This window comes from Lepidochelys kempii, chromosome 6 (assembly GCF_965140265.1).
Source record: "Lepidochelys kempii isolate rLepKem1 chromosome 6, rLepKem1.hap2, whole genome shotgun sequence".
Taxonomy (NCBI): Eukaryota; Metazoa; Chordata; order Testudines; family Cheloniidae; genus Lepidochelys; species Lepidochelys kempii.
This window is the reverse complement of record NC_133261.1, coordinates 17,375,902-17,398,781: the sequence shown is the minus strand read 5'-3', so window position 1 is coordinate 17,398,781 and position 22,880 is coordinate 17,375,902. Positions and strand designations below refer to the sequence as shown.

General features: G+C 45.7%; 2 protein-coding genes across 5 annotated transcripts in view; both read left to right on the top strand.

The window, feature by feature from the left end:
• Positions 1-1,946, top strand: part of LOC140912497 (inner centromere protein-like) — a 61,478-nt gene extending 59,532 nt beyond the window's left edge. For all 4 annotated transcript variants that reach the window (XM_073346973.1, XM_073346975.1, XM_073346971.1 and 1 more), the window contains one exon: positions 1,660-1,946. In XM_073346973.1, the coding sequence (XP_073203074.1) occupies positions 1,660-1,698 (39 nt within the window). In that variant the 3' untranslated portion in view covers positions 1,699-1,946. The remainder of the gene's footprint in view (positions 1-1,659) is intronic.
• On the top strand, positions 1,945-7,185 carry LOC140912498 (inner centromere protein-like). Its single transcript, XM_073346976.1, has 6 exons — positions 1,945-2,028; positions 2,555-2,718; positions 2,926-3,013; positions 3,353-3,463; positions 6,025-6,184; positions 6,822-7,185. The coding sequence occupies exons 1-6, from the start codon at positions 1,963-1,965 to the stop codon at positions 7,034-7,036; spliced, it is 804 nt and encodes a 267-aa protein (XP_073203077.1). The 5' UTR covers positions 1,945-1,962; the 3' UTR covers positions 7,037-7,185.
• The last annotated feature ends 15,695 nt before the right edge of the window (positions 7,186-22,880 follow it).

Here is a 22,880-nt window from a genome sequence, read left to right as displayed (position 1 = left end):
TAGTGGAAGAGCTGCTTTCTTTGGTTCCAGCCTACTGACAACCACGCACAGCTCTGCTGAAAGTTGCATGTGTGACAGATGTCTCTATTTATACCACTTCTGTGAGGCACGCTCTTGCAGACTGCTCATGTGGCAGAGACCAGGGAGAATATGCAGAATGCTCCAGAGCTGACCGTTTGCATCTGGGGTATTGCTGCTGCTCCAACACTTCATCAGTAGGTGCTGCTGAGTTAGAGATGTGCTGTGTGTGGTTGACCTGGTGTTCTAGGGCAGTGGTTTTCAAACCATGGTCGCGACCCAGAACTGGGTCAGGGAAGGGATTGGCTCATGGCGGCTCTGGTCAGCACCGCTGACCAGGCCCTTAAAAGTCCTGTCAGCAGTGCTGCCTGGCTAAGGCAGGCTAGTCCCTACTTGTTCCGACACCCCGGAAGCGGCCAGTAGCAGGTCCAACTCCTAGGCATGGGAGCCACAGGGCTCCACGCCTTGCCCCCACCCCAAGCACCAGCTCTGCATTCCCATTGGCCGGTTTCTGGCCAATGGTGCGGTGGGGGCAGCGCCTGCGGGCGAGAGCTGCGTGGAGCTGCTTGCGCGCCTCCGCCTAGGAGCTGGACCTGCTGCTGGCTGCTTCCAGGGCGCAGCATGGTCCGCGGTGCCAGGATAGGCAGGAAGCCCGCATCTGCACCCTTGCTGCCCCACTGACTGGGAGCCGCCTGAGGTAAGCCCGTGCCCCAATTCCCTGCCTCAGCCCCCCCGCCCCCAAACCCAGAGCCCCTCCCTGCACCCAACCCCTTGCCACAGCCCTGAGCCTCCCAGAGCCCCTCCTGCACCCCAAACCCCTTGCCACAGCCCTGAGCCTCCCAGAGCCCCTCCTGCACCCCAAACTCCTCCTCCCCAGCCCTGAGCCTCCCAGAGCCCTGACCCCCTCTTGCACCCCAACCCCCTGCCACAGTCCAGAGCCCCCTCCGACACCCTGAACCCCTCATTCCCAGCCCCACCCCGCAGCTCTCACCCCCAGCCTGAGCCCCTCCCAAACCCCTCATCCCCAGCTCCATTGGGTCACAGGCATGAACAATTTTCTTGAACTGGGTCACCAGAAAAAAAGTTTGAAAACCACTGTTCTAGGGGCAGCCCAAGAGCCTGGGGATCCAGCTTGGTTGGTTTGGCTTAAGCTCTGGGAGAAGGTTGACATTCACTGAACCCCTCTCCCCCTTTTCTTTCTTCTTCCAAATGAGGACGAAAACTCAACACACTACAGAGCTTGTTTCCATTCTGGGTGATGGGGCATAATGCAGATCTTTTCAGGATCCATCCTTCAAGGTTATTGGCAAAGACTAAAGGACTGCATCTTTCCCCTGCACTAACAACCAGAACCACATACAGTCCTCAGTATTCTTCTCTCAACCACATGTTCCTTTCCACGCATTCTTGCTTATTGCTAGGCCACTCAGCTAAAGTGAGGGAATCTTGCATTTGTGGTCTTCTCACCTCCATGTCCCCAGTTCATTTTGCACGTCAGTTTGCCTGCAAGAAAACTGTACCTTAAGCAAAAGAGAAGCCCATCTTCCTGCTGGCTTTCCCTTGTTCCGATGAAGGTCATGTAGCAATATGGCATCCTGTATTTTGGATTCTGTGTAACGCTGTTTCATGTACTCTTTCCAGGTATTCCTGGTGATGGTCTTCTCCTCCTGTGAACTGTGACTGGGGCTGAACTCGCTGCACTGGGTGCCATCTGCCTTTTAAAATATGTACACGCTTCACTGGGGCTTTGGACTTTCACTCCGCTCCAGAGAAAGGCATCGTCCCCTATGGGATGTGATGGGCCTCGCACTCCTGAAGAGCTCCTGACTCTTCTTTCTATTGTAGATAAACATGTCAAGACTGTCCCATATAAGGCTAGGTAGGGTTCAGACCTGATGTGTGTGATTCTCTCAGGTGCGAGAAGAGAAGGTGGTAGAAGAAAAGATGAAGAAAAAAATAGCTAAGACGGCTGGGGATGTGGAGACCCGAAAACAGAAAGTGCTGCAGATGGTAAGAGCAAGATTAGGTACCATCTGTAAGGAGAAGAGTTCACAGGGGAAAAACAGAATGATGGGAAATCTGCACAGTGTGCTTCATATGGGGCAGAGGGCAGAACAATAACCAGTAAATAGCTGTGGGAGAACAGGCCAATGAGTATGTCAGAATAAATTTACCTCCACACACTTACAGAGAGAGAGAGGCGTGCGCGCACACACTGTGTCTCTCTCTCTCTCTCCCTCTCCTCCCCTCCTCCTCCCCCCAATTTCCTACTCCCTTTTGTGACTGAGGTGCCTTATCACTTACTTTCCTTCCCAGTGTAAGGTCACTCTCCAAGTTTGTTCTAATGCATCTCACCATTATGAGTTGCATAGCACCATAGATGTGCATGGTGTTTTTACTGACCTCTCCCACGGGGGCAGGGCTGCACAACTAAGGTCCAAGAAACTAGTGGTGGTGATGAAGATGGGTCAGAGCAGGTAGCATTAAGGTTAGGAGAGGGCACTTGACCCGTAACTCACCCACCCTCCGCGTTTAGCATAGAAGAAGTGGACTTGCTCTGCCTTCTCAGGAGGAGGATGAACGCAAGCAGCAGGAGCTACTGCAGAAGAGGAGAGAGGGTGAACAGCAGGACAAAGGGAGAAAGATTGCGGAGCTGAAGAAACTGGCAGAGCAGCAACAGGTGGAACAGGCAAAGGAGAGGTGAGAGCTAGCCTGTTTCCACACTCCTGAGAAGAGGGAAGGGGGTGGAGCGACAAGCATGGCAAAGCAGATCTTGTCGGTACTAGGAGAAGGGTGTGAGCGATGGGCTGTAGCGGAGGGTTCTGGGTGCAGAAGGCTGGTATTGGAGCATCCTGGATGGGAAATGACTCACTTTCTGACTCACTTAGTTATGCTTTGATTTGCCAGGAGTCACAAACAGCAAGAGAAGGGGAAGGCCCTTCACCTGCAGATGGACCTGGCAGTGGTTACAGAGGAGGAGGAAAACCAAAAGAAGGTAGGGAGTTGAGACTTTGTGTCATGCAGTGGACTTTATTCTATTTATGTCTGTGGCCTTGAGCATGCCTTTAGCTTTACCAGCTGCATTCTCCTCGTGTAGGGTAGCACTGAGGCCTACCTAATGTCCAAATCAGCAAAAGGCTGCGTTGGAGTCTAACAAAGAATTGCTGCTGTTCCTCCACTGTGGAGAGAGTGTCTGTCCCCTTCATAGGGTAGTGTCCCATCCTGCTGATGGAGGTGATGATGAATGGGAGACTAGGGCCTCTCATATAGGACAAGTCAGATTCAATGGGAGTGAAAGCAGGGTGATCTGTGTATAACTTGGATTTGTTAACAGGAGGAACAGAGTCCAGAAGAGCAGGAACGGCAGCAACTGCAGGAAAATAAAACCAAGCCACCAGAATCTGTTGCTATTGTTCCCAGTAAATGGCTGAATATAACAGTGGAGGTGAGTGAGCCAAGAGCATGAGCAAAGACAGGGGTTCCAATGTCTATTGGGCTATAATTTCCTGGGTCCATGGAAACCTTTCCTCTTTGTATGGGACATTCTCCTTCAAAGAGAGCAGTGATGTCTCTTATCTGAGCAGCCATAAGAAACTTGGCTCAACATAGAAACAATGGAGATAATCCTTTTGTTTGGAATTTAAAACAAGTGATGGGAAATGGCCACATGATGGCGCAAGATCCCGAAGGATCCTGGAAGTTTGTGCTGTATTGTAGCCTCTCTAGTGACACCAGGTAGCTGAGAAACTTCAGTGTTTCTCCAGTTGCTTTGAACTCTCTAACTACCACCACTGGCGTTAAAACGTCATTGTGTTTATAGCCTAGAAGTGTTCGGTGAATCAAACTGAAAAGCTAGACTTAGGGCACAATGGGATCAGCTTCGCTTTTTCAAGCGGCCAGCTACTACCTCTTCCATAACTTCTGGTTGTCTGATGCCTGATACCATCTGAAACTTGACTTGTCTTGTATTCTGTGACTGTATTTTATAGCTCACTGGAAAAAGGAGGGAAACTTTATTGGGTTCACATAAGAAATGTCCTTGCAGCAGGTGGTGGGTCTCATTTTGACACACTGCCCCTGCTCAGCCATGCTGGAACAAAGCCATTTTTTTCCTGCTCTTAGCAAACTCTCTAGGCATTGAAATTGGCCTAAGTGACTGACTGTCTTATGGGTCCTTACGCTTATTTCTAAAAATGACTAGGTGTTGCACTTACCTGTAGTCAGGAGTAGAATGTTAAAACCTCGTGTCATCCTATGGCTTTTATTATCGCTAGGAATTCCTGTCATGGTCCCACAGTACTAGGCACTGTACAGACAAGTGACACTCCCTGCTCCAGAGAGATTACAGTCCAGGGGTCAGATGGGATGTGACAAGTGGACAAATGGAGAGGGTGAGGGGAATGAAGTTATACAATGAACAGAGAGTATCAGAAAAATTCAATTCTCTTCTTGGCACTTGCCTGCAAATCATTTCCATCTGGTACGGGAGAGGCATCACAGCAGAGTGAGACTTTAAGAAGGAATTCAAAGGTGGATAAGTGGGTGGCTCTTCAAATGTTGACTTTTGTCCCCTATGCGTAGTATCTGACAACTAATACAAGACGCCCACGTCCTCTTTGGGTGAGGAAGATATGTAACACTGAGTCAATGACTCCTTCCCTTGGTTTGAAAAAGGTCCGACTCCCGAAGCACTTTATGGTTGTATGAAGCCCCTTAGGCGTGTGTGCTTTTCAGGAGATTTTGTTGTTGTAGAACAGCAGGAGCACCAAACAGGCTGTGTTAAGTAGCTTCCTTGCCTCTGCAGCTGTGAGGAGGGAGTGAGATGGAAGGAAGAGGTCCTGTGAGCTAATGGTGCTCAGTCCCGTGTAGCGTACTGCACAGACACCAGCATCAGTGAGTTTACAATCCGAGTAATTGCTGTTGCTGCTCTTAGTTGTGCTTTCCAGCCGTACTATTCCTGATGTATGAAAGATGCCGCTGCTGAACACCTAGAGGGTGAAAAACAGGGCAACTTCCTGCTGTTCCAAGAATGATATTGTTGATGTTTGATCTTTTGATTGTATACAGTTCATTTTTAAAAAATGTTATTGGCAACACATGGCTTTAGATGAGTCTCTACACTTAGCTTGTTTTTTTTTTTTTTAGGTTAATTATAGAACAGCAAATGTCTGACATCAAATGTGACTCAGATCAACTGAGTAAACAGTGTTGTATAAACAGTCCTGTAGCATAAAATGTTATGCTTCAGCACAGCCTGGTAGCTTACTAGGCGAGAGATCCACGTTCAAGTCTTAATTCCTCCCTCCACAAACCCTCTCCGTTGGCATGGGTGGGAAGCACTGCCAAAGCAGCCTGCTCAGCCCCTACAGGGTGTGCAGGGGAAGAATGCTGTTTTTTCTACACAGGGATCTAAGGAAGTTGGGATCAATTGAAAATCCCAGCCTAAATTATTTAAGCAGTGTATTCCTTCTGCATTATCATGTGGCTGTTTTTGCCTTCCCATAAACAGACAGGCATGATCTCTGGATCTGGTGTTTTGGAGTGGGATTGAAGTTCAGGTATGAACGTGACCTTGACTGCCAGAGTCATACCATTGCCACTTCCTGTCTTCCATGGCTCACCTTTGTTCCCTCCAGGGCAGAGTATCTATTTCATTCTCCTGCCCATGGGGACTCATGGCAGAACAGTAATGTGTGATTCAAACCTAGTGTTGTATGGATAGCAGCAAAGCTGTATATATTAAACTTATTGGTGCTGATATTTGCTGTCCTACCACCTGCTGTTGGCACCAGTGATTCTTGGAGTACACAATGTAAATCTCCTGCTCCTAGAACCTGGGATATTTCTGTCATAAATAACTAATAGACTAATCAAAATCAACAGGGGTTCTTTCTGGAAACTCAAGCTGTCTCATCAGCACCACTACATAGAAGTATCATTATAAGGTAATTGGTTGCTTTGTTTTTCTTTTAAGGCTATATATCTAACTTTTCTTTATGGTTTCAGAAATCTCCTGTCTCTGACTCCTATCAAAGGCCCCCTTTAGGCTCAAAAGAACCCAGATTTCCCAAGGTAAATCCAAATAACTATGGGCTGGATCTGAACAGTGATGACTCCACAGATGATGAAAGCCAGCCCCGCAAGCCCATCCCAGTCTGGGCCACCGGTACGTGCATATTTTGTTATACCCACTGAAACGTCATCTATGAGAATTTGGAAGACCCCAGATTTCTCAGGGAGGCTTAGAAGTAGAGGAAGCCACGATTTAGGCCAGAAGTGCATGAGGCTTCAACTTATTGCAGTGCCGTGTGGTACTAGCTTGGAGTGGTAGTCTGAGCAGGTGCTATTGTTCAGCTGTTAATTCAGAATCCCTTGTGCCCATCCCTAGAGCTGAAGCGCTTTTGCACTGTTTGAAATCAGAAGGCTAGGGAGTTCACCAGTGCCAGGCAATCCTTTCTTTCAGTGGTGGGTTTTCCATAGTACTTGAGATACCTGGAATATGAAAGATGCCTTGGAAACCAATTATATTCTCTGCATGAGGGGGAATGTAAGGTTCTATATGAAGCCAGGAAAAACCTTGATCCAGTACTGAGAATTCAGTATCTGCCATGCCCACCCCAAATCTCTTCCACAGCTGGCTCTGTGAGGCCCTTCTGCAGGGCGATAGAGCCTGGAGGGTTGCTCTTAGATCTTGGCTTTCATGCACTGACTCGCAGTAATCATGGTACCAAGGGAGTGAGGTTTAACAGGAGTACCGAGGTGCTACTTAGACTGTTAGTGTAACATGGTGGTTATTTTCCCAGGGGCTCAGCTTAATCAAGCTGTTACATACCAATACTACAACCCTCCAAATATCGAGACACTCTTCGGGCTGATCATAAGCCCTAAACTGGAGGACATTTTCTACAAGAACAAGCCGCGATATTTCAAACGTACCAGCTCTGCTGTCTGGCACTCACCTCCCCTTCCCGGTACCAAGTCTACACTGGGCCTGCCCTACAAACTGAAAAAGTACTGAGGAAGGAGAGTGTCCCTCTTCTGTCCACTTGCCATTTCCACATTGTCCTGGTTTTTGTGTAAAGAAAAAAAATCTTTTCTAAGATCTGTTTTGTTTTTTTTAATATTTGCATAGAATAAAAGCTTAAATAAAAGTTCATGTTAAAATAATCAGGGCCACTTTCCTTCCTGTCTGGGGTGGGTTTTTGTTGAAACTTCAAGTTTTGCTGTGGGGAAGACGAGGCCTACTAAACTATAGCACTGCCCCCTCAGTGTCACTTTATTTCCTTCTATCCCCCTCCCTTACGTGTACCCATGCTGCTGTGTGGCACTTCTAGACCACTCCAATTCATTTAGTTGGTGTTCGTCCTACTTTGAGCAGGGGGTTGGACTAGATGACTTCCTGAGGTCTCTTCCAGCCCTAATATTCTATGATTTACTGTGAGAACCCCTGTCTGATGGTATGTCTGTAGGTGGCAGTGCAGATGTTCTCAACGGACAACTGACAGCATTACATAGCTTATCTTTTTGGGGTAAGCTAAATGCCCAAATAAAAGAGCTGCATGGAGGATTTTATCTCACATGAGTATGACTTGCTGTCTTCATGGCCTGAGCTCTTCACTTGCTCCTTAGTAGTTAAAATGTTCAGCTTTTATAGTGCCCTCTAACTTTGATCTGAAATTTTCATGCTTGGTCTAAGGCTGGAAGTGACTTTTATTTGGACTGGTTGATGTGCCTGAATGAATTTTATCACCCGTGTTTTGTTTTAAAACAAAACAAAACAAAAAACTAAAAACAAATTCCAGATGATGCTCTTGCACTCAAATTAAAAGCAGTTCTAACCATCTGTATATATCACCTGGGAGCCTTTCTTCTTGACTTCTTTCCAATCCATAAGAGCTGAAGGAGCATCTTCAGAGTTATGCTCCTTACTGCCTGCTCAAGTCAGGTATCAAAGTGAAATGTCCCAAGTGTGCCGCAGTCCATGCAGTTACTCTCATCAGTTACTCCTGTCTGACACAGCATAACTGGATGCTGTGAAAGAGTGGAACTATACTACTCTGAATGTACCACTGGGCCAGGTTCCAACGTGGTTTATGGATATTTGAGCAAAAATTATTCTGCAACATACAAACCTGTGTCCAACAGCTTGTTGCTTATACAATAGCAGTTTCTAGAAAAAGTGTTCTCCATACGTAGCCAAGCTCCTTTGGGCTGCAGAGGTTAAGTCTTATTGGAAGCTTTCCCTGCCACTGTCTGTGCTGTCCCTGGGGAGTGGCTGGAGGACAGTTTGTTCTGTGCTTCGTAGGAGGAAGATACTGAACAAAACCTGCAGCCTCCATCTCTGCACAGCTCCTCTCCCAGTCTCCTGTACTGCACAGAGGTAATTAAGAGCTGGGAACTGTCAAGCTGGATATTTAGATCTGTTTCAGAATCTCACCCTATATTGGCTCAGATTTGAACAAGGTGAATGGCAGAGCCTGAGGGCAGGGAAGGGTGGCTCAGTAATGTTACTAAGGCTGGCTTCATTGCTCAGCATAACTTTGCTCTCCCTAAATTATCTTGACATGTGGCTCAGAGGTACAAAGCTTTAATGGCCTTTTGTTTGAATGCTGGCTGAATGCTTCATTAATAAGGTAGAGACCCTATGGCAGGGAAACATTCCTGCTTATCTAACCCAGTTGCCAGCTTACACAGTTGTGAACTAGATCATTGAGAGATGTATACGGTCATCCTTCTACAGAGAGCATTGGGCAACCAAGTTAAATGAAAGAAGAACTTAAATCCATTCTGCTGGTGAAGTGGAGGGAAGACAGAAGAACAAGTTCTGCTTTGCCATACCTACTCAGAGGTGGGGATAATGTCATTTTAAACTTCAGCAAAGCAGAGGGTGTCTTTGGAAACACAGATCTTTGCTTTACAAAAGCCTTGTCTATGCTAGGGAAATACAACAATGGTGGAAAAACTTGTAAATACTACATCACCCAACCCTGTTGCTATTTCCACTGATGATGTTCTTCCAAATTCCATGTCTTTTAATCCTGCTCCAGATAAGACAAATCACCCATGGAGGAAAATGATGGCAGCTGCAGGAGCCTTGTCTACACTGGAGTTCTTAGCATTGGTGGCACTAGTGAAGCTCAACAAGTGTTAGTGATAGTAGGAAAGCATTGGTAGACAACTTCTGTAAAACTTTCCCTAGAGGAGAGAAGGTTATGATGCACTTTTGGAGGTGGGGGAGTTCTAAAGAGCCGTCATGCCTTGAGCTGTGTGATACAAGCTAAGTGCTTTCTATGTCAAATGGAAATCTCATGACATGAAGAGTTGGGCAATCCTTGTCTCTCAGATGAAGTGACTAAATGGGGGGAGAACAAGGAGAGAGTGACTGTGTAAGAATTAAGCAATCTCTCTTCTTGAAGGAGGAAGAGGAAACCAGGAGCCTTCATTGGCTTCCTGATACATGTCATAATATAACATCTGTGGACTCCCTAGACACCTTTGAGGAGCAGTGGATGCTGTCCACGGTTCTCTGCTCAGTATCCTCCTCTGGTTCCCCGCTTACAACCCTGTGACCCTCGCTTCTGTCTCTGTTTTATCATTTGTTGCCCCCCAAACTTGCTTGAGCCCTATGTTCAGTAGCTCCTCCCATTAGGCTGGTGGAGTGGCCTTCAGATGTGGATGGGGCCCCCCATAAGTAATAAGTAAACTTTAATAAGTAAACAGCTGTCATGTATTTGGCCATTTTCCCAGGCAGACTGTTTCTTGTGTTAGCCATGTTTTGGCTTCCAATAAATGCTGACGACTGCACAAAGTAACTAGCCATGCTGAGACTCTCCGCTTCTTCTGGTAGTAGATATTGCTGACAGCTCCTCTGGATTAAGAAACAGGGCTGCAATTCTGATTTGTTTTCATGTGATATAATTGCAGAAGTTTTATCTATTTGCACATTGTGTCCTCCTGAGCAACACAGCATGCACTAGGAGACTGAGTCATTCCCCGCCTCCTGTTACTTCAGCTGATGCCAGTGCTTAGTCGACTGGCACCTCATGACTGGGGGGGGGGGAATGTTGACCATTCAAACGCCAAATAGTGCTTCATAAGTGTGCCCCTTTCTCATTACAGTCGCTTCAGGGCAAAGGCAGTTAAGATCTGAAGTGAAGGTAGTTTTAAAAGATATATACAAAAAAGAAAAGGAGTACTTGTGGCACCTTAGAGACTAACCAATTTATTTGAGCATAAGCTTTCGTGAGCTACAGCTCACTTCATCAGATGCATAAAAGTGGAAAATGTAGTGATGATGTTTTTATACACACAGACCATGAAAAAATGGGTGTTTATCACTTCAAAAGGTTTTCTCCCCCCACCCCACTCTCCTGCTGGTAATAGCTTATCTAAAGTGATCACTCTCCTTACAATGTGTATGATAATCAAGGTGGGCCATTTCCAGCACAAATCCAGGGTTTAACAAGAACGTCTGAGGAAGGGAGGTAGGAAAAAACAAGGGGAAATAGGTTACCTTGCATAATGACTTAGCCATTCCCAGTCTGTATTCAAGCCTAAGTTAATTGTATCTAATTTGCAAATGAATTCCAATTCAGCAGTTTCTCTCTGGACTTTGAAGTTTTTCTGTTGTAATATCACAACTTTCATGTCTGTAATCGCGTGACCAGGGAGATTGAAGTGTTCTCTGACTGGTTTATGAATGTTATCATTCTTGACATCTGATTTGTGTCCATTTATTCTTTTACGTAGAGACTGTCCAGTTTGACCAATGTACATGGCAGAGGGGCATTGCTGGCACATGATGGCATATATCACATTGGTGGATGTGCAGGTGAACGAGCCTCTGATAGTGTGGCTGATGTGATTAGGCCCTGTGATGGTGTCCCCTAATAGATATGTGGGCACAGTTGGCAACGGGCTTTGTTGCAAGGATAGGTTCCTGGGTTAGTGATTCTGTTATGTGAGTATTTGTACTCCCCTTCTGCTGGTGAGTATTTGCTTCAGGTTGGGGGGCTGTCTGTAGGCAAGGACTGGCCTGTCTCCCAAGATTTGTGAGAGTGATGGGTCGTCCTTCAGGATAGGTTGTAGCTCCTTGATGATGCGTTGGAGAGGTTTTTAGTTGGGGCCTGAAGGTGATGGCTAGTGGCGTTCTGTTATTTTCTTTGTTGGCCCTGTCCTGTAGTAGGTGACTTCTGGGTACTCTTCTGGCTCTGTCAATCTGTTTCTTCACTTCCGCAGGTGGGTACTGTAGTTGTAAGAATGCTTGATAGAGATCTTGTAGGTGTTTGTCTCTGTCTGAGGGGTTGGAGCAAATGCGGTTGTATCGTAGAGCTTGGCAGTAGACAATGGATCATGTCATGTGGTCTGGGTGAAAGCTGGAGGCATGTAAGTAGGAATAGTGGTCAGTAGGTTTCCGGTATAGGGTGGTGTTTATGTGATATAGATATATACAGTTCTTCTTTGGGTTCTTGAAAGCTGAATGTGCAGTGTGAATGCTCTATGAAGGGAGTGGATAACTCAAGAAATTGGCTGTGGATCTTTCCACCAGCCTCAGTTAGTAGAGATCGAAATTTATCGAATGGCTGTTCAGTGGCCAATAGGGAACTGGAGCTTCAGTCCAAGACTTGATGGATAGCTGTCCACCCTAGTCACCAGATCCCTTCAGGGCAGGCGTGAGGCACGCTCGCAGGGAAGATTCCACTAGTTGAGCTGTTCCTGTTCTGGGGATAAGGACATCAGTCTCCTGGGCTAGCATTTGGCATGGACTGAGTCTGTCATGGGAGGGCTCCAGGGTGGTAGGAATGTCCTCTGCCAGGGCTGGTAGATGACAGTCAAAGGGAGACTAAACAATCTCCGTGGGTGGGGACTCAAAATTCCTGTGCAGCTTTTTCAGTTTCAAGTTTTCTCCTGCTCACTCATACTAATCTTGCACCATCCCCCCTCCAGCTTGTGCCAGCTACTACTTGTGCTGTCCTCGCTGACCAAAGAAAAATAAAGTGACCCCTCTCCTTTTGAACAGGCCTTATGTAAGCGTAGTAGAAGGGTTAAAGGTGCTAAAGGTATGTGCTGAATGTTTAGCTGCCTCAAGAGAGTGACATGAACACATCCTACTACTCAGTCCCCTGAGGCAAGGCCATTGCCGCCTCCTGCATTCTTTCTGCTTCTTCTTTGTTCCATATGCATTTTGAAAACATTGACGCAGATGAATCCTTGGGGAAGGGTAAGTGCTAGCAAAGCAGCTGAGGACAAGAGGAAGGCATCACAGACTAGCGCCACTAGCCCTGAATGCATCCGATGAAGTGAGCTGTAGCTCACAAAAGCTTATGCTCAAATAAATTTGTTAGTCTCTAAGGTGCCACAAGTACTCCTTTTCTTTTTGCGGATACAGACTAACACAGCTGCTACTCTGCAACTAGCCCTGTGGTAACTGTACTAGTTCTTTGGTAACAGCTTTCAGAGTTGTCGAGACTGATTCCCCCACTCTGGCACTTCAAGTGCAGAAGTGCTGGTAATGAGCTATTACCAGCAGGAGAGTGAGTTTGTGTGTGTATGGGGGTGGGGGGGATGTGAGAAAACCTGGATTTGTGCAGGAAATAGCCCAACTTGATTGTCATGCACATTGTGTAAAGAGTTGTCACTTTGGATGGGCTGTCACCAGCAGGAGAGTGAATTTGTGTGGGGGGGTGGAGGGTGAGAAAACCTGGATTTGTGCTGGAAATGGCCCACCTGATGATCACTTTAGATAAGCTATTACCAGCAGGACAGTGGGGTGGGAGGAGGTATTGTTTCATATTCTCTGTGTATATATAAAGTCTGCTGCAGTTTCCACGATATACATCTGATGAAGTGAGCTGTAGCTCACGAAAGCTTATGCTCAAATAAATTGGTTAGTCTCTAAGGTGCCACAAGTCCTCCTTTTCTTTTTGCGAATACAGACTAACACGGCTGTTACTCTAAAAATTAATACTGGCCACTCCAGCCTTGTATTAAACTCCCAAGGTTACAGCTTTTCTCTGACCTTGGAGGGGTAGATGCTGCCACTACCCAAGTGAAAATCGCCCCCCACCCCTTTTGAGAACCCAGGAAGGAGCACTTGGGAATTCCTTCCTGTGAGATACTCTCAAGCACTTTCACGCCCCCTCCAGGGAAAAGCTGAGAAAGAAAACCAAGGAAATCAGCCGTTGCCACCAGCTAATTAAACAACGTGCACAAATCTCTTAGGACACAAAAAAACAATCCTGTTCTTAAAAAAAGGTAAATTTTATTAAAAACAAAAGAAAGAAAATACATCTGGATCTTAGGTGTTTTGCAAGGTCTTAGAAAAACAATTACAAAAATTAAGCATCAAGCTAGCTCTCTTGAGGTTCAGCTTAAATGTTATGAGCAAAATAAAAGCATTTGGGGGTTAGCACAGAGGAGTCCACAAGCCAATAAGAAATAACCCTAATCGCATCCTCCTAGACATTCCTGATCTACTTACATATCTGGGGTTCACGTGTAGTTCTAGGTATGATTTGATGGTTTTTCATACCTGGTTTTTACAGCATAGTTTCAGCCCTGTCCCAGCTTTGTCCCTTCTCTCTAGAGAACAACAACAGTACAGACAAAAGGAAGCTTTTTCCCAATTTTAAAAAGTTCTAGCCTTCCCATTGGCTCATTTGGTCAGGTGCCCACTCCCTTCTTTTTACCCTTTACAGGTACAGCAAGTAGAGAACAGCCACTAACAGGGATTTTGTAGCTAACTGCCTGGCTGGGTGTCCATAAAAGGGAGCTCCCCCACTCCTTAATTTATCACAATAGTCTATTTCAACATAGTGACAATGAGAATAAAAGGCAAAGATGCAGACTGCAGTGACAACACCAGCCACCCGTTGTCCACTTCAGGGGGGTGTTGGATAAGTAGGGAATGCAAGGCTTTTTGCTGAGGAACTAAAATGTTACTGATTAACTGTTCTCAGACTTAATCTGACTCAGCAAGAGTCACTATCTTTTAAATTGTCATAGAATCTGTCCTTGAGCCTATACTAACCATGCATCCAATGAAGTGAGCTGTAGCTCACAAAAGCTTATGCTCAAATAAATCTTAGTCTCTAAGGTGCCACAAGTACTCCTTTTCTTTTTGCAGATACAGACTAACATGGCTGCTACTCTGAAACCTGTCAAAGGTGGGGAGGGAGTGTCAGATTTCTCAGTCCAGACAGAAAAGTTGACATTTCAGAGCTGAAGGTAGGCTGGCTACTCCGTAGGAGCCCAGAAGGATAAGAGGGCTCTGACAGTCCAGCTGTTTGACAGTTATTTTCAGCTGGGGCTGATTGTGTTTGCTGCTGATTATTTTGGAAATGTTCTTTGCTTTCAGCAGCTACTGAAAAGTTGCTATTTATGGGTCTGGTCTAATCTCCATTGCACTGGCTGGAAAGATTCCTGTTGGCTTCAGTGGGCCTTGAGGCCTGAGCTAAAGCCTGTTGGAGCTAATGGGAGTCTTTCAGTGGACTTTAGACTAGGGCAGAGGGCAAGGGTCACTTGCTTAACAGCCTTTGCGCAATAGAGTTGGTGATGCACTCATGGGTGCGCCCTCCTTTCCCTCCTCCTTTCCTCTATAGACACCTCCCCCAGAAGGAAACAACTTGCAGTGCACTCTGTACCTAGTGTTGGGGACACTGGGGCATGGCTACTAGGTAACTCGAGGGGATGGAAGACCACGAGTGTCGATGAAGCCCCCTCGCACTAGGCCCAGGTGTCCTTGGCCCCCCCACCCCCGCCTGGAGGCACACACAGCAGTTATGCTGAGAATCTGCAACAATATGTTGCAAAGTCAGACTGCCTGAAACTAAGCAAGGCCACGCAGGGCAGATACGGAAGAACAATGCTGTATAAAGCAGCTTTCTGTATAGTTTAATAAATGATACAGAGAACGAGGTAACTAGCTGGGAACTGGATTGGCTGGCTATATGGATACTTGGGGCAGCTTGCTATTGGATAAGTATGCTGGGAAAAAGGATGTATAAAAGCCTGTGTAACTTCCTGCTCTGTGTACAGGATTTGAGATTCAAATCTCCCTGTACCTTGTTGAAGCTTCAAATAAACTTTTCTGCTTCTCCACCCCGTTGTGATTATTGGGTGACGCACACCGGGTCACGAACCAACTTCAGCTGTTGTTTAGCCTCTTGGCACTGGGGGCCGGCAACACTAGCACAGTGGACACCTGCTTGTGGCCTTTCAGCACTACTGTAATAAAAATATGACTAATCTATATGACACACACTTTTCCTCCTAAGATGATGCTGAAGCCTGGTTTTGAAGAGGGTTTCAATACCACTAGGAATAGTGCGCTCAGTAAACACAGATTGTCTTCAGTCATTGTCTCCTTCCTCTACAGGGCATGTAAATTTAAGTGGCTGTTCTTTCTCTTTCCTGCTCTCAGATTACTGCCAATAAAGGAGAATTTAGCCCAAGCTCCATGCTGGGAAGTGGGAGAATGCTGATTAATTTTGGGGGGGGGGGGGGAGGTTTAATCTAAGAGCAGCCTCTGCTAAACTTCAGGGCTTTCTTGCCTCAAATTTTATGTGATCAGTGAGAGCTGGAAAAGAGACTTGTGAGAGACAATCTTTCCTAGTGCACATTATATGGATATGATCAGCTGTAATTTTATTGCTTGAAATCTGTCATTTGCTGCATTTCTCCATGACCCTTGCCACTTCTAAGGCCTTTGGCTGACATACGGTGTGGAGGAATCAGAGCAATGTCTGGAGATGTGTCAATGGTGGAAAAAAAATTCTACGGCTTTTATCAAATCTCCATAAACTGACATACAGAATATATACTGCTGGGCTAGAGATGAAAATGGGAGTAGACAGTGTGAGAGAGAGGGTTGGGGGGAATTCCTGGGAGATGCCTGGGGCTAAGACACCACCCTCTTGATGCAGCTGCTGCCAGCCTGACACCAATCAAGAGTGCTTTGTGTAATGAGTGGGATGTGATTGCTTCTGACAACAGCTGCAGGTTAAACAGTGCTGACTCAGCCTGCAGCCTTGTTGGCTGCAGCAGGTTCCAGTCCTCACCTCGCTAAGTGGCTCCTCCTAATCACAGGTATTAACTCCACTTCTAAGCATTTGTAAGGGGGGAGAGCTAGAAAATTAGGGTTTACTAGCCATCATGACCAGAACTCATGCTGGTTCCACCAAAGCAAATTGATGCTAGTCCAACAGAGGGATGAATAGCCCTCATCTGCTGATAAGAAAACTGAAGCTAGTGGATGTGTTTTAAAATATGTGCATATTAATAATCTATAACAATAGAAGTGACACCTAGGGCCCCTTGTCTTCTATCTTGTTCCTGCCCTAAGTGGAGTGAGTCTGCTGCTCTTCTTCATTTCTGATCACAGACCTGCAAATTCCTGTGTGGTGGCAGCTCTGTGCTTGGGATACACCTAGGCCCAGAATAGCAGTGTGTGCTTCCGGGGCCTGAGCTAAAGCCCATTTAAATCCATAGAAGACTCCCACCAACTTCTCAGTGGGCTTTGGATCAGACTCCAGTTCAGCAATGAGGTATGCTAGCAGAAGTGGGGTATCGGAGATGCTTCAAGTCAGGAATTAGGACGTGTACGGTTGAGAAGTGCTTACAATGGTCTGAAAAAAGTGGGGGCCTATCATAATGTGGGAGCAATAGCTTTGGTAAGACTGTGTTTAAAGTGCACCCCTTAGTGACCTGCCTTGATTTTTTTTTTTTTGTGCCAAGTTTGTGACCCATTGTGACCCCACAATCACCACTTTAAGCATGGGGCTTGGGGGTTACTGGTCAGAAGGGAGGTACCGCAACAGACCTGTGCCAGTGTCCGGGGCGGAAGAGTAGGGCTGGTGAAGGTCGGTGTTGGGGTACTTCGGCAGAGCTCCATGAGAGGAACTGAAGCAGCTCCTCCCCACCCCTGTTTGTCTGTGTCCAATCCCAGCAAATTCTTTTAGGAGCACTGCACTTCGCTGTATTTGAACAGTAAGCAGCAGCTGATATTTTATACCAAAGTTTTGTCCTACTGAAGTCAAAAGCAAAACTTCTGTTGATTTCAGCAGGGCCAGATTGGGTCCTAAGTGACCACACCAGATGATGGGGGCATAGGTCTTCTCTCATCCAGGCTAGCTCAGAAAACAACACAATCACAATTACAGAAGAGCTAGATGCAATTTAAAAAGATTCTCCCCTGTGTCATTTCATGAAACTCCCTGTCTCTTGGGGCAGGAGGGAAGCTCCCTATGAATGGGGTGAGTGGAGGGGGGAAGGGAGAGGTGGGGCAGCCAACTCCAGGCTGGGATGGGGCCTCCTGGTGGTTCCTACTGCCGCTCCTACTGTAGTTGGTTCCCTGTGTTCCCCCTCTTGATGGCTGGCATTCTATGCGCCAACGCCCCTGCCCCCAACCCAGGGGCCAGTGCCCTGCCCCGTCCTGTCATCCACCCCACCCCAGGGGCTGGCGCAATGTTCCTGCCCCTCTCCTGGGCCAGGTGCCTCCACCTGGACCCAGGGTGGCTGGAAGGTGGGGCTGGGCTGAGGAGCGCTACCTGCTCCCCAACAGCCAGCGCGGTCTCATGCACAACAGTAACCATGTCAGAGCCTTCTTTAGGTTCTGTTCTCATCAGTGTGAGATATTGTGGGGGCAGTGTGGAAACAGAGAGAGACACTCAAACCCCTTTCCACTTCCTGCCTGCACCTGTGTGGCCCCCCGCTAGGCAGACATCCTCACCATGAAGGCTTCCACCCAGGCCCTGGTCTTGGGTTGTTGAAGGAACTATGTCCTTGGACACCACCCTCCAATACAGTTATTCCTTCAGGGAGTGAGTGGAGATGATAACACAGTTCTTGGGAGAGGCCTAATTCCAGGAGTAAAGGGTCAGGGCCAAGGTTTTCAGAAATGATTAGTGACTGTGAGCCAAACCTGAGAGACGCTACAGTGGCCTGCTTTTCAGAGGGCAGGTTCTCGGCGTTTTCTGACTCGCAGGCCCTTTCAAGGCACTCGGAAATCGAATCACCCCAACTTATATCACTTTTGAAAATCTTGGCCCAGATTTGAGGTGGGGGGGAGGGCTTGATGCAAGAGAGCTGTGTGTACAGTGGCAGTCATGTAATTACCTCAGCCTCTGGAAGTACAGTGCTGTGCCCATGTTCTCACAGATCCAGCTGACAGCTGCCTCGTGGTCATTCCCCACACTGTGGAGAGGGAATTTAGCTGCTGAATTCCCTGGATGTTTTAAGCCACTGGAGTCTGAACACAGTCTAGGCCCTGCCTTAGCCTTGGGGTCTCTGGGCACACTCTTAGGGTTCAGGTCCTCAATCTAGTACTCCCCCCAGAGAGCTGCGGTCATGCAGCACACTACTTAGCCAGAGCCCTCAGACTCACCAACAGCTTAAATGCCTTCTCCCAGAACTCCAGCTGTGTGGCTGTTCTGGGCCCATACTTTACGTCTTCAAGGGGCATGTGGTAGGTGTAACACATGAAACATGCAGACACTTTGCACAGAATTCTTACTCCATTGATCTTTCTTTAATAGCATGAGAAATACACAAATCTATACAAAAATAATAAACTGTACAGGTATTTCCTTGCCTCAGTTTCCTCACCACTCCGGGGCATTCTTTGGGTTGGATCCAAGTACTGTAGGGCCACCCAGGGTATTTCTTCTGCAATGCCTGGTTTGTGTTCTGAGACATGGCGCCTTCTTGGGCCCAGTCTGCTTTCTCTGACTTTGCCTGCTCTGCCCTCTTGCTCTCTCCTGTGTGTGTTTCTGGGTCTTCCTCCTCTTGTAGGTCATCTTTAAACCCCTGCTTTATGATAGAGAGACTCTGTCTTTGGGAATTTTCCATTCTCCAAACACCAGCCCCTTGTTGAGGGAAGCTGGAGAGAAGTGATTTCCCTAAGATAGTGACTCTTTCATTCACCCCAGGAGCTGATAAGTCTTTAACTATCGGTTATTGTCTCTGATCAGGGAGGCACGCTTAAATGCTTGTCAGCAATGGTGGACACACAGTTGGAGGCATTCTGATATACATCAATTTTCATAATAACAACCAGAATCCATACATTGTACAGACATTCCTCAAATCATCACACATATCCCAAGAGGTGAATAAACAGACAACAGACTGACCTTCCCTTGGACATTTTCAGATACTCCTCTATGTCATAGCAGGAGCCCACAGTGGCCTGGAAACCCCCCCAGAACTTTTCTCCCATGCAGATTAAGGTCAGGAAAATCCCTCCATCTCTCTTAACCTCTACTTTAGGATAACCAAACGAAAGATTTAATCCCCATAGTTCCTCTAAATTAGACACGAAATGTGTGCTAAAAGAGAAAGTGCACATGGGGCAGTCATCTGGAAGTTCCCAGAAGAAACACTTCTTGCTACAGAGAAATGTTGACATGGGTTGAAGTTCTTTATTCAGTGAGCTGATATTTGTAAGGGAAGGACATTCCATCTTAATGCTGCTCTGTTGCTGTCAGTTCCTTGAATAAACTAGTTTTCTTCAACATGCTTCAAAGAGTAGATCTACATTTAAGAACACCCAGCACCTATCTCCCATAGGTTTAGTGATATATTTTATATATAACGCCTGGCCTGCCATGGGCTACACAGACCATTAAAATACAATAATGACAATAACAAATATATGTGGTATGGGAGATTGGCTGGCTCAGGAGTTTGAGAATCATGAGGTCACAGCTCAGATCTACTCCCGGGCATCAGTGACTGAGTGTTGTGAAATGAATTGGGGGTCTCAGTTCATTTCCTAATGAACAGGACTCCCACATTCACATTCGGCGCTGGCGTCTTTGGGCCCAGCCCTGCTTCTTTGTGTATACAAACTCCACAGCCTTAAGTCATGTTCAGGGTATGAACCTGGAATGCTTGAGCAAGGCCCATATTCAGTCTCAGCAGAATGACCGAGGAGTGAATGGCCATGGAGGTTTAATTCTCCCCTTCCAGCTAGAAGTGGCACCACCAGGTTAGAGGTGAGGCATATTAGGGGAAGCGATGTAAGGAAGCTTGTCCTGCTGCAGTTCATGCTTTTCCTGTTCTGTCAGTAAACCAAGGAATTGAGGCTCTGGGGCTGTCATTCAGACCGTGTCACAAACACTAGGTTTACATAGTTCAAAGATAATCATACACAGGAGAATGATTCTAGGGCCGTGTCTACACTACAAAATTAAGTCAACATAACTTACTTCGGCATACAGCCATCGCAGTAATGACGTTGCTTGTGCGTGTCTACACTTTGCTCATGTCGACCGTTCGCGTTCTCACCAGGAGCGCTAGTATCAATTGTACTGTCAGTGTGGGGCATTGTGGGATGGCTCCTGAAAGCCAATAACAGTCGATGTAAGCAACGCAATGCCTACACTGACACTGCGTCAACCTAACTACATCAACCTTGACTCTACGCCACAAGCGGACATGGAGTTAAGTCAGCGTAGTTGAGCACTTACATTGACAGGACCGAAATTTAAATGTAGACACTTTAATAGTTAGGGCGACGTAAGCTGCCTTGTGTCAATCTGACTCTAGTGTAGACCAGACCTGGAAGGTAATTTATTACACATCGGACCTGCTGCCAATTTCAATTCACACTGACGTATCTTCATTTAATGTTAGTTCAAGTTGCTCTGTTACACCTTAATAACATTTTACTTCAAATGCTGAAAAGTTAATAAATAAACATTGAAGGTCATCAGCCATGCATCTGTTTCTCATTTACACTAATATAATATTTATCAACAACCCAAAGCTTCATAAACTGCCAGGCAGCTCTGATATACATTCAATAAGGATGTGTATGTTTAACTCTTTTTCTCAGAAATCCAAAAAGAAAACCACATCTTAAGAGAAGATATAACATCTGTGTCCTTGTATGTATGTTGGAGTTAAGGCTGTACAAGAAGGAGATACATTAATTTATTCTCTCCTTTTTTCAAATAAATCCCAAAGCAAAAGCCTCTCTGAAAAGAAGGATCTTCTTGTGTGTATGTTGCAATTAAGGCTGCACTGTAATTTCTGAAGTCTTGGATGTTAACAATGTGTAGTAGAAGGAAGATAGGAATGGATAAGAGTTAATCAGCTTTATGTAGGTAGAGAAACAGAAGTGTGTTTGTTGACCTTAACTGTTTCATTCCTAGCTTTTCAGCATTTGAGGGAAATGATTTTAAAGTATAATAAAGCAACCTTAACTAACATTAAACAGAGTTTTTCTGTGTGAACTTCCCTTGTTTTTAAAGAAACTGGGTAATATGGAGATGAAAAATAAAAAGCAAATAACAGACTCACAAACAACGACGACCATATAGAAAACGCAGTGGCTGCAATGCATGTTTGACTGTGAAGAAACATCAACATTAGATTAAATGTGGCCATTGCAACCTGGCGAAGCTGCTGTTATGTGTAAAAGATGTGGGACTCTACCTAGCACAGAATGCTGTCACAGTTAAAGTGATGCTTTCAAATCAGTGATGCAGAAATCAAAGTCAACATTAGATTAAATGGGGCTGTTGAAATTAAATTAATTCACTGCCATGTATCCACATAAATCACTGCCTAGCAAACATCATATCATTAATGTTGCACTTTAAAATTGGCGTAGCTCTGATCCATTATGAAATCAAATTATTTTTTCCTCGCTAACTCCAAAATAGAAAAATTAAAAAGTGGTATTTGTGTGAACTATACAGATATAGTCACCTACACTGGAAGTTAGTATAAAATCTCCATAGGTTTCTTTGCTAAAGGGTTCAAAAGAAAAGTCAGACTCCGGGGACCCAGTTTCAAAAACGATCTGTTTTTATTTACAAAATATTTTTTGTTACATTACTCCCCTACAAATTCCAACTGCACGGAAAATGTAAAGCCCTCCTACGCTCTATTTTGCATATTTGGGATTTTTTTCTGTAATAAAATATTTAGCAGATATTCTTGTTCTATTCCCTGCATAAACGCAGTTCCCCAGTGTAACTTTAAATACCGCTCCGCCATAATAAGTTTTGCTTTTGAGCCTGAGGACTTTTTCCAGGAACTAGAAATCCTGCCTGATCCAGCCTTTCATACTCTGCATATTTAATATATATTCCATGAAATGTATTGCCTAAAACCCGGATTCCCTGAGGTGGAAATCTGCCACCTTTGAGAAATGGCTGAGGACTTGCACAATATGGCTCTGCTGGAAAAATCCACATATGCAACCAGTTTGGTGGCAGGAGGGATGTCAGAGTACAGCCGGATTTATCAACTAGCTTAAAGAACAAACCCAAACCCCAGATGTTCTACATAAATTACAGTCAAGATTGGTTTCAGATTTCCACAGTCTTTTGACCAGCCTGTGAGCTAAGCTAGGGTTTGGTTTTGTGTTTATGTAACATCTATGAACTGACTTGCACTGGTGTTTATGGAAAGGATGGCAATTCTCCAACAGGATAGTTAGCTGTTAATGTCTTTCACCTAGTTTACAATATCCTTGGTCTCATCTGTAAAAATCTCCCTGTATTTCATAGCCACAGTACCTGAGGAGCATATATCATTTTCTATTTCTGACGGGACTTGAACCAATATTATATGTGTTGCTTCAACCTCAGATCTTCCCTATCTGTTGTTATTTTATCCACTTAGCCAATGACAAACTTATTTTAAAGCAATAAAGGAAGTTCTTAATTAAAATAAGGATTTGAGGCAGCTGTTGGGGGTGACATTTCATGAAGAAGTGACTTTGATGGGGATAACTCCGTCAAAGCAGGATCTAATCCTGTCTCAACTCTCTGCCAGCAGGTATCCCCAGATGGGCACATTGTCAGAGAAGGTAACCTTTGTACAGAATGTCAGCTGAGAGAACGCACCTC

Coding starts and splice junctions, on each gene's coding strand:
- LOC140912498 (XM_073346976.1), top strand. CDS start 1,963: ATGAAGAAAAAAATAGCTAAGACGGCTGGGGATGTGGAGACCCGAAAA. Junction 2,029..2,554: donor AACAGAAAGTGCTGCAGATG/GTAAGAGCAAGA, acceptor CTCCGCGTTTAG/CATAGAAGAAGTGGACTTGC. Junction 6,185..6,821: donor CATCCCAGTCTGGGCCACCG/GTACGTGCATAT, acceptor TTATTTTCCCAG/GGGCTCAGCTTAATCAAGCT.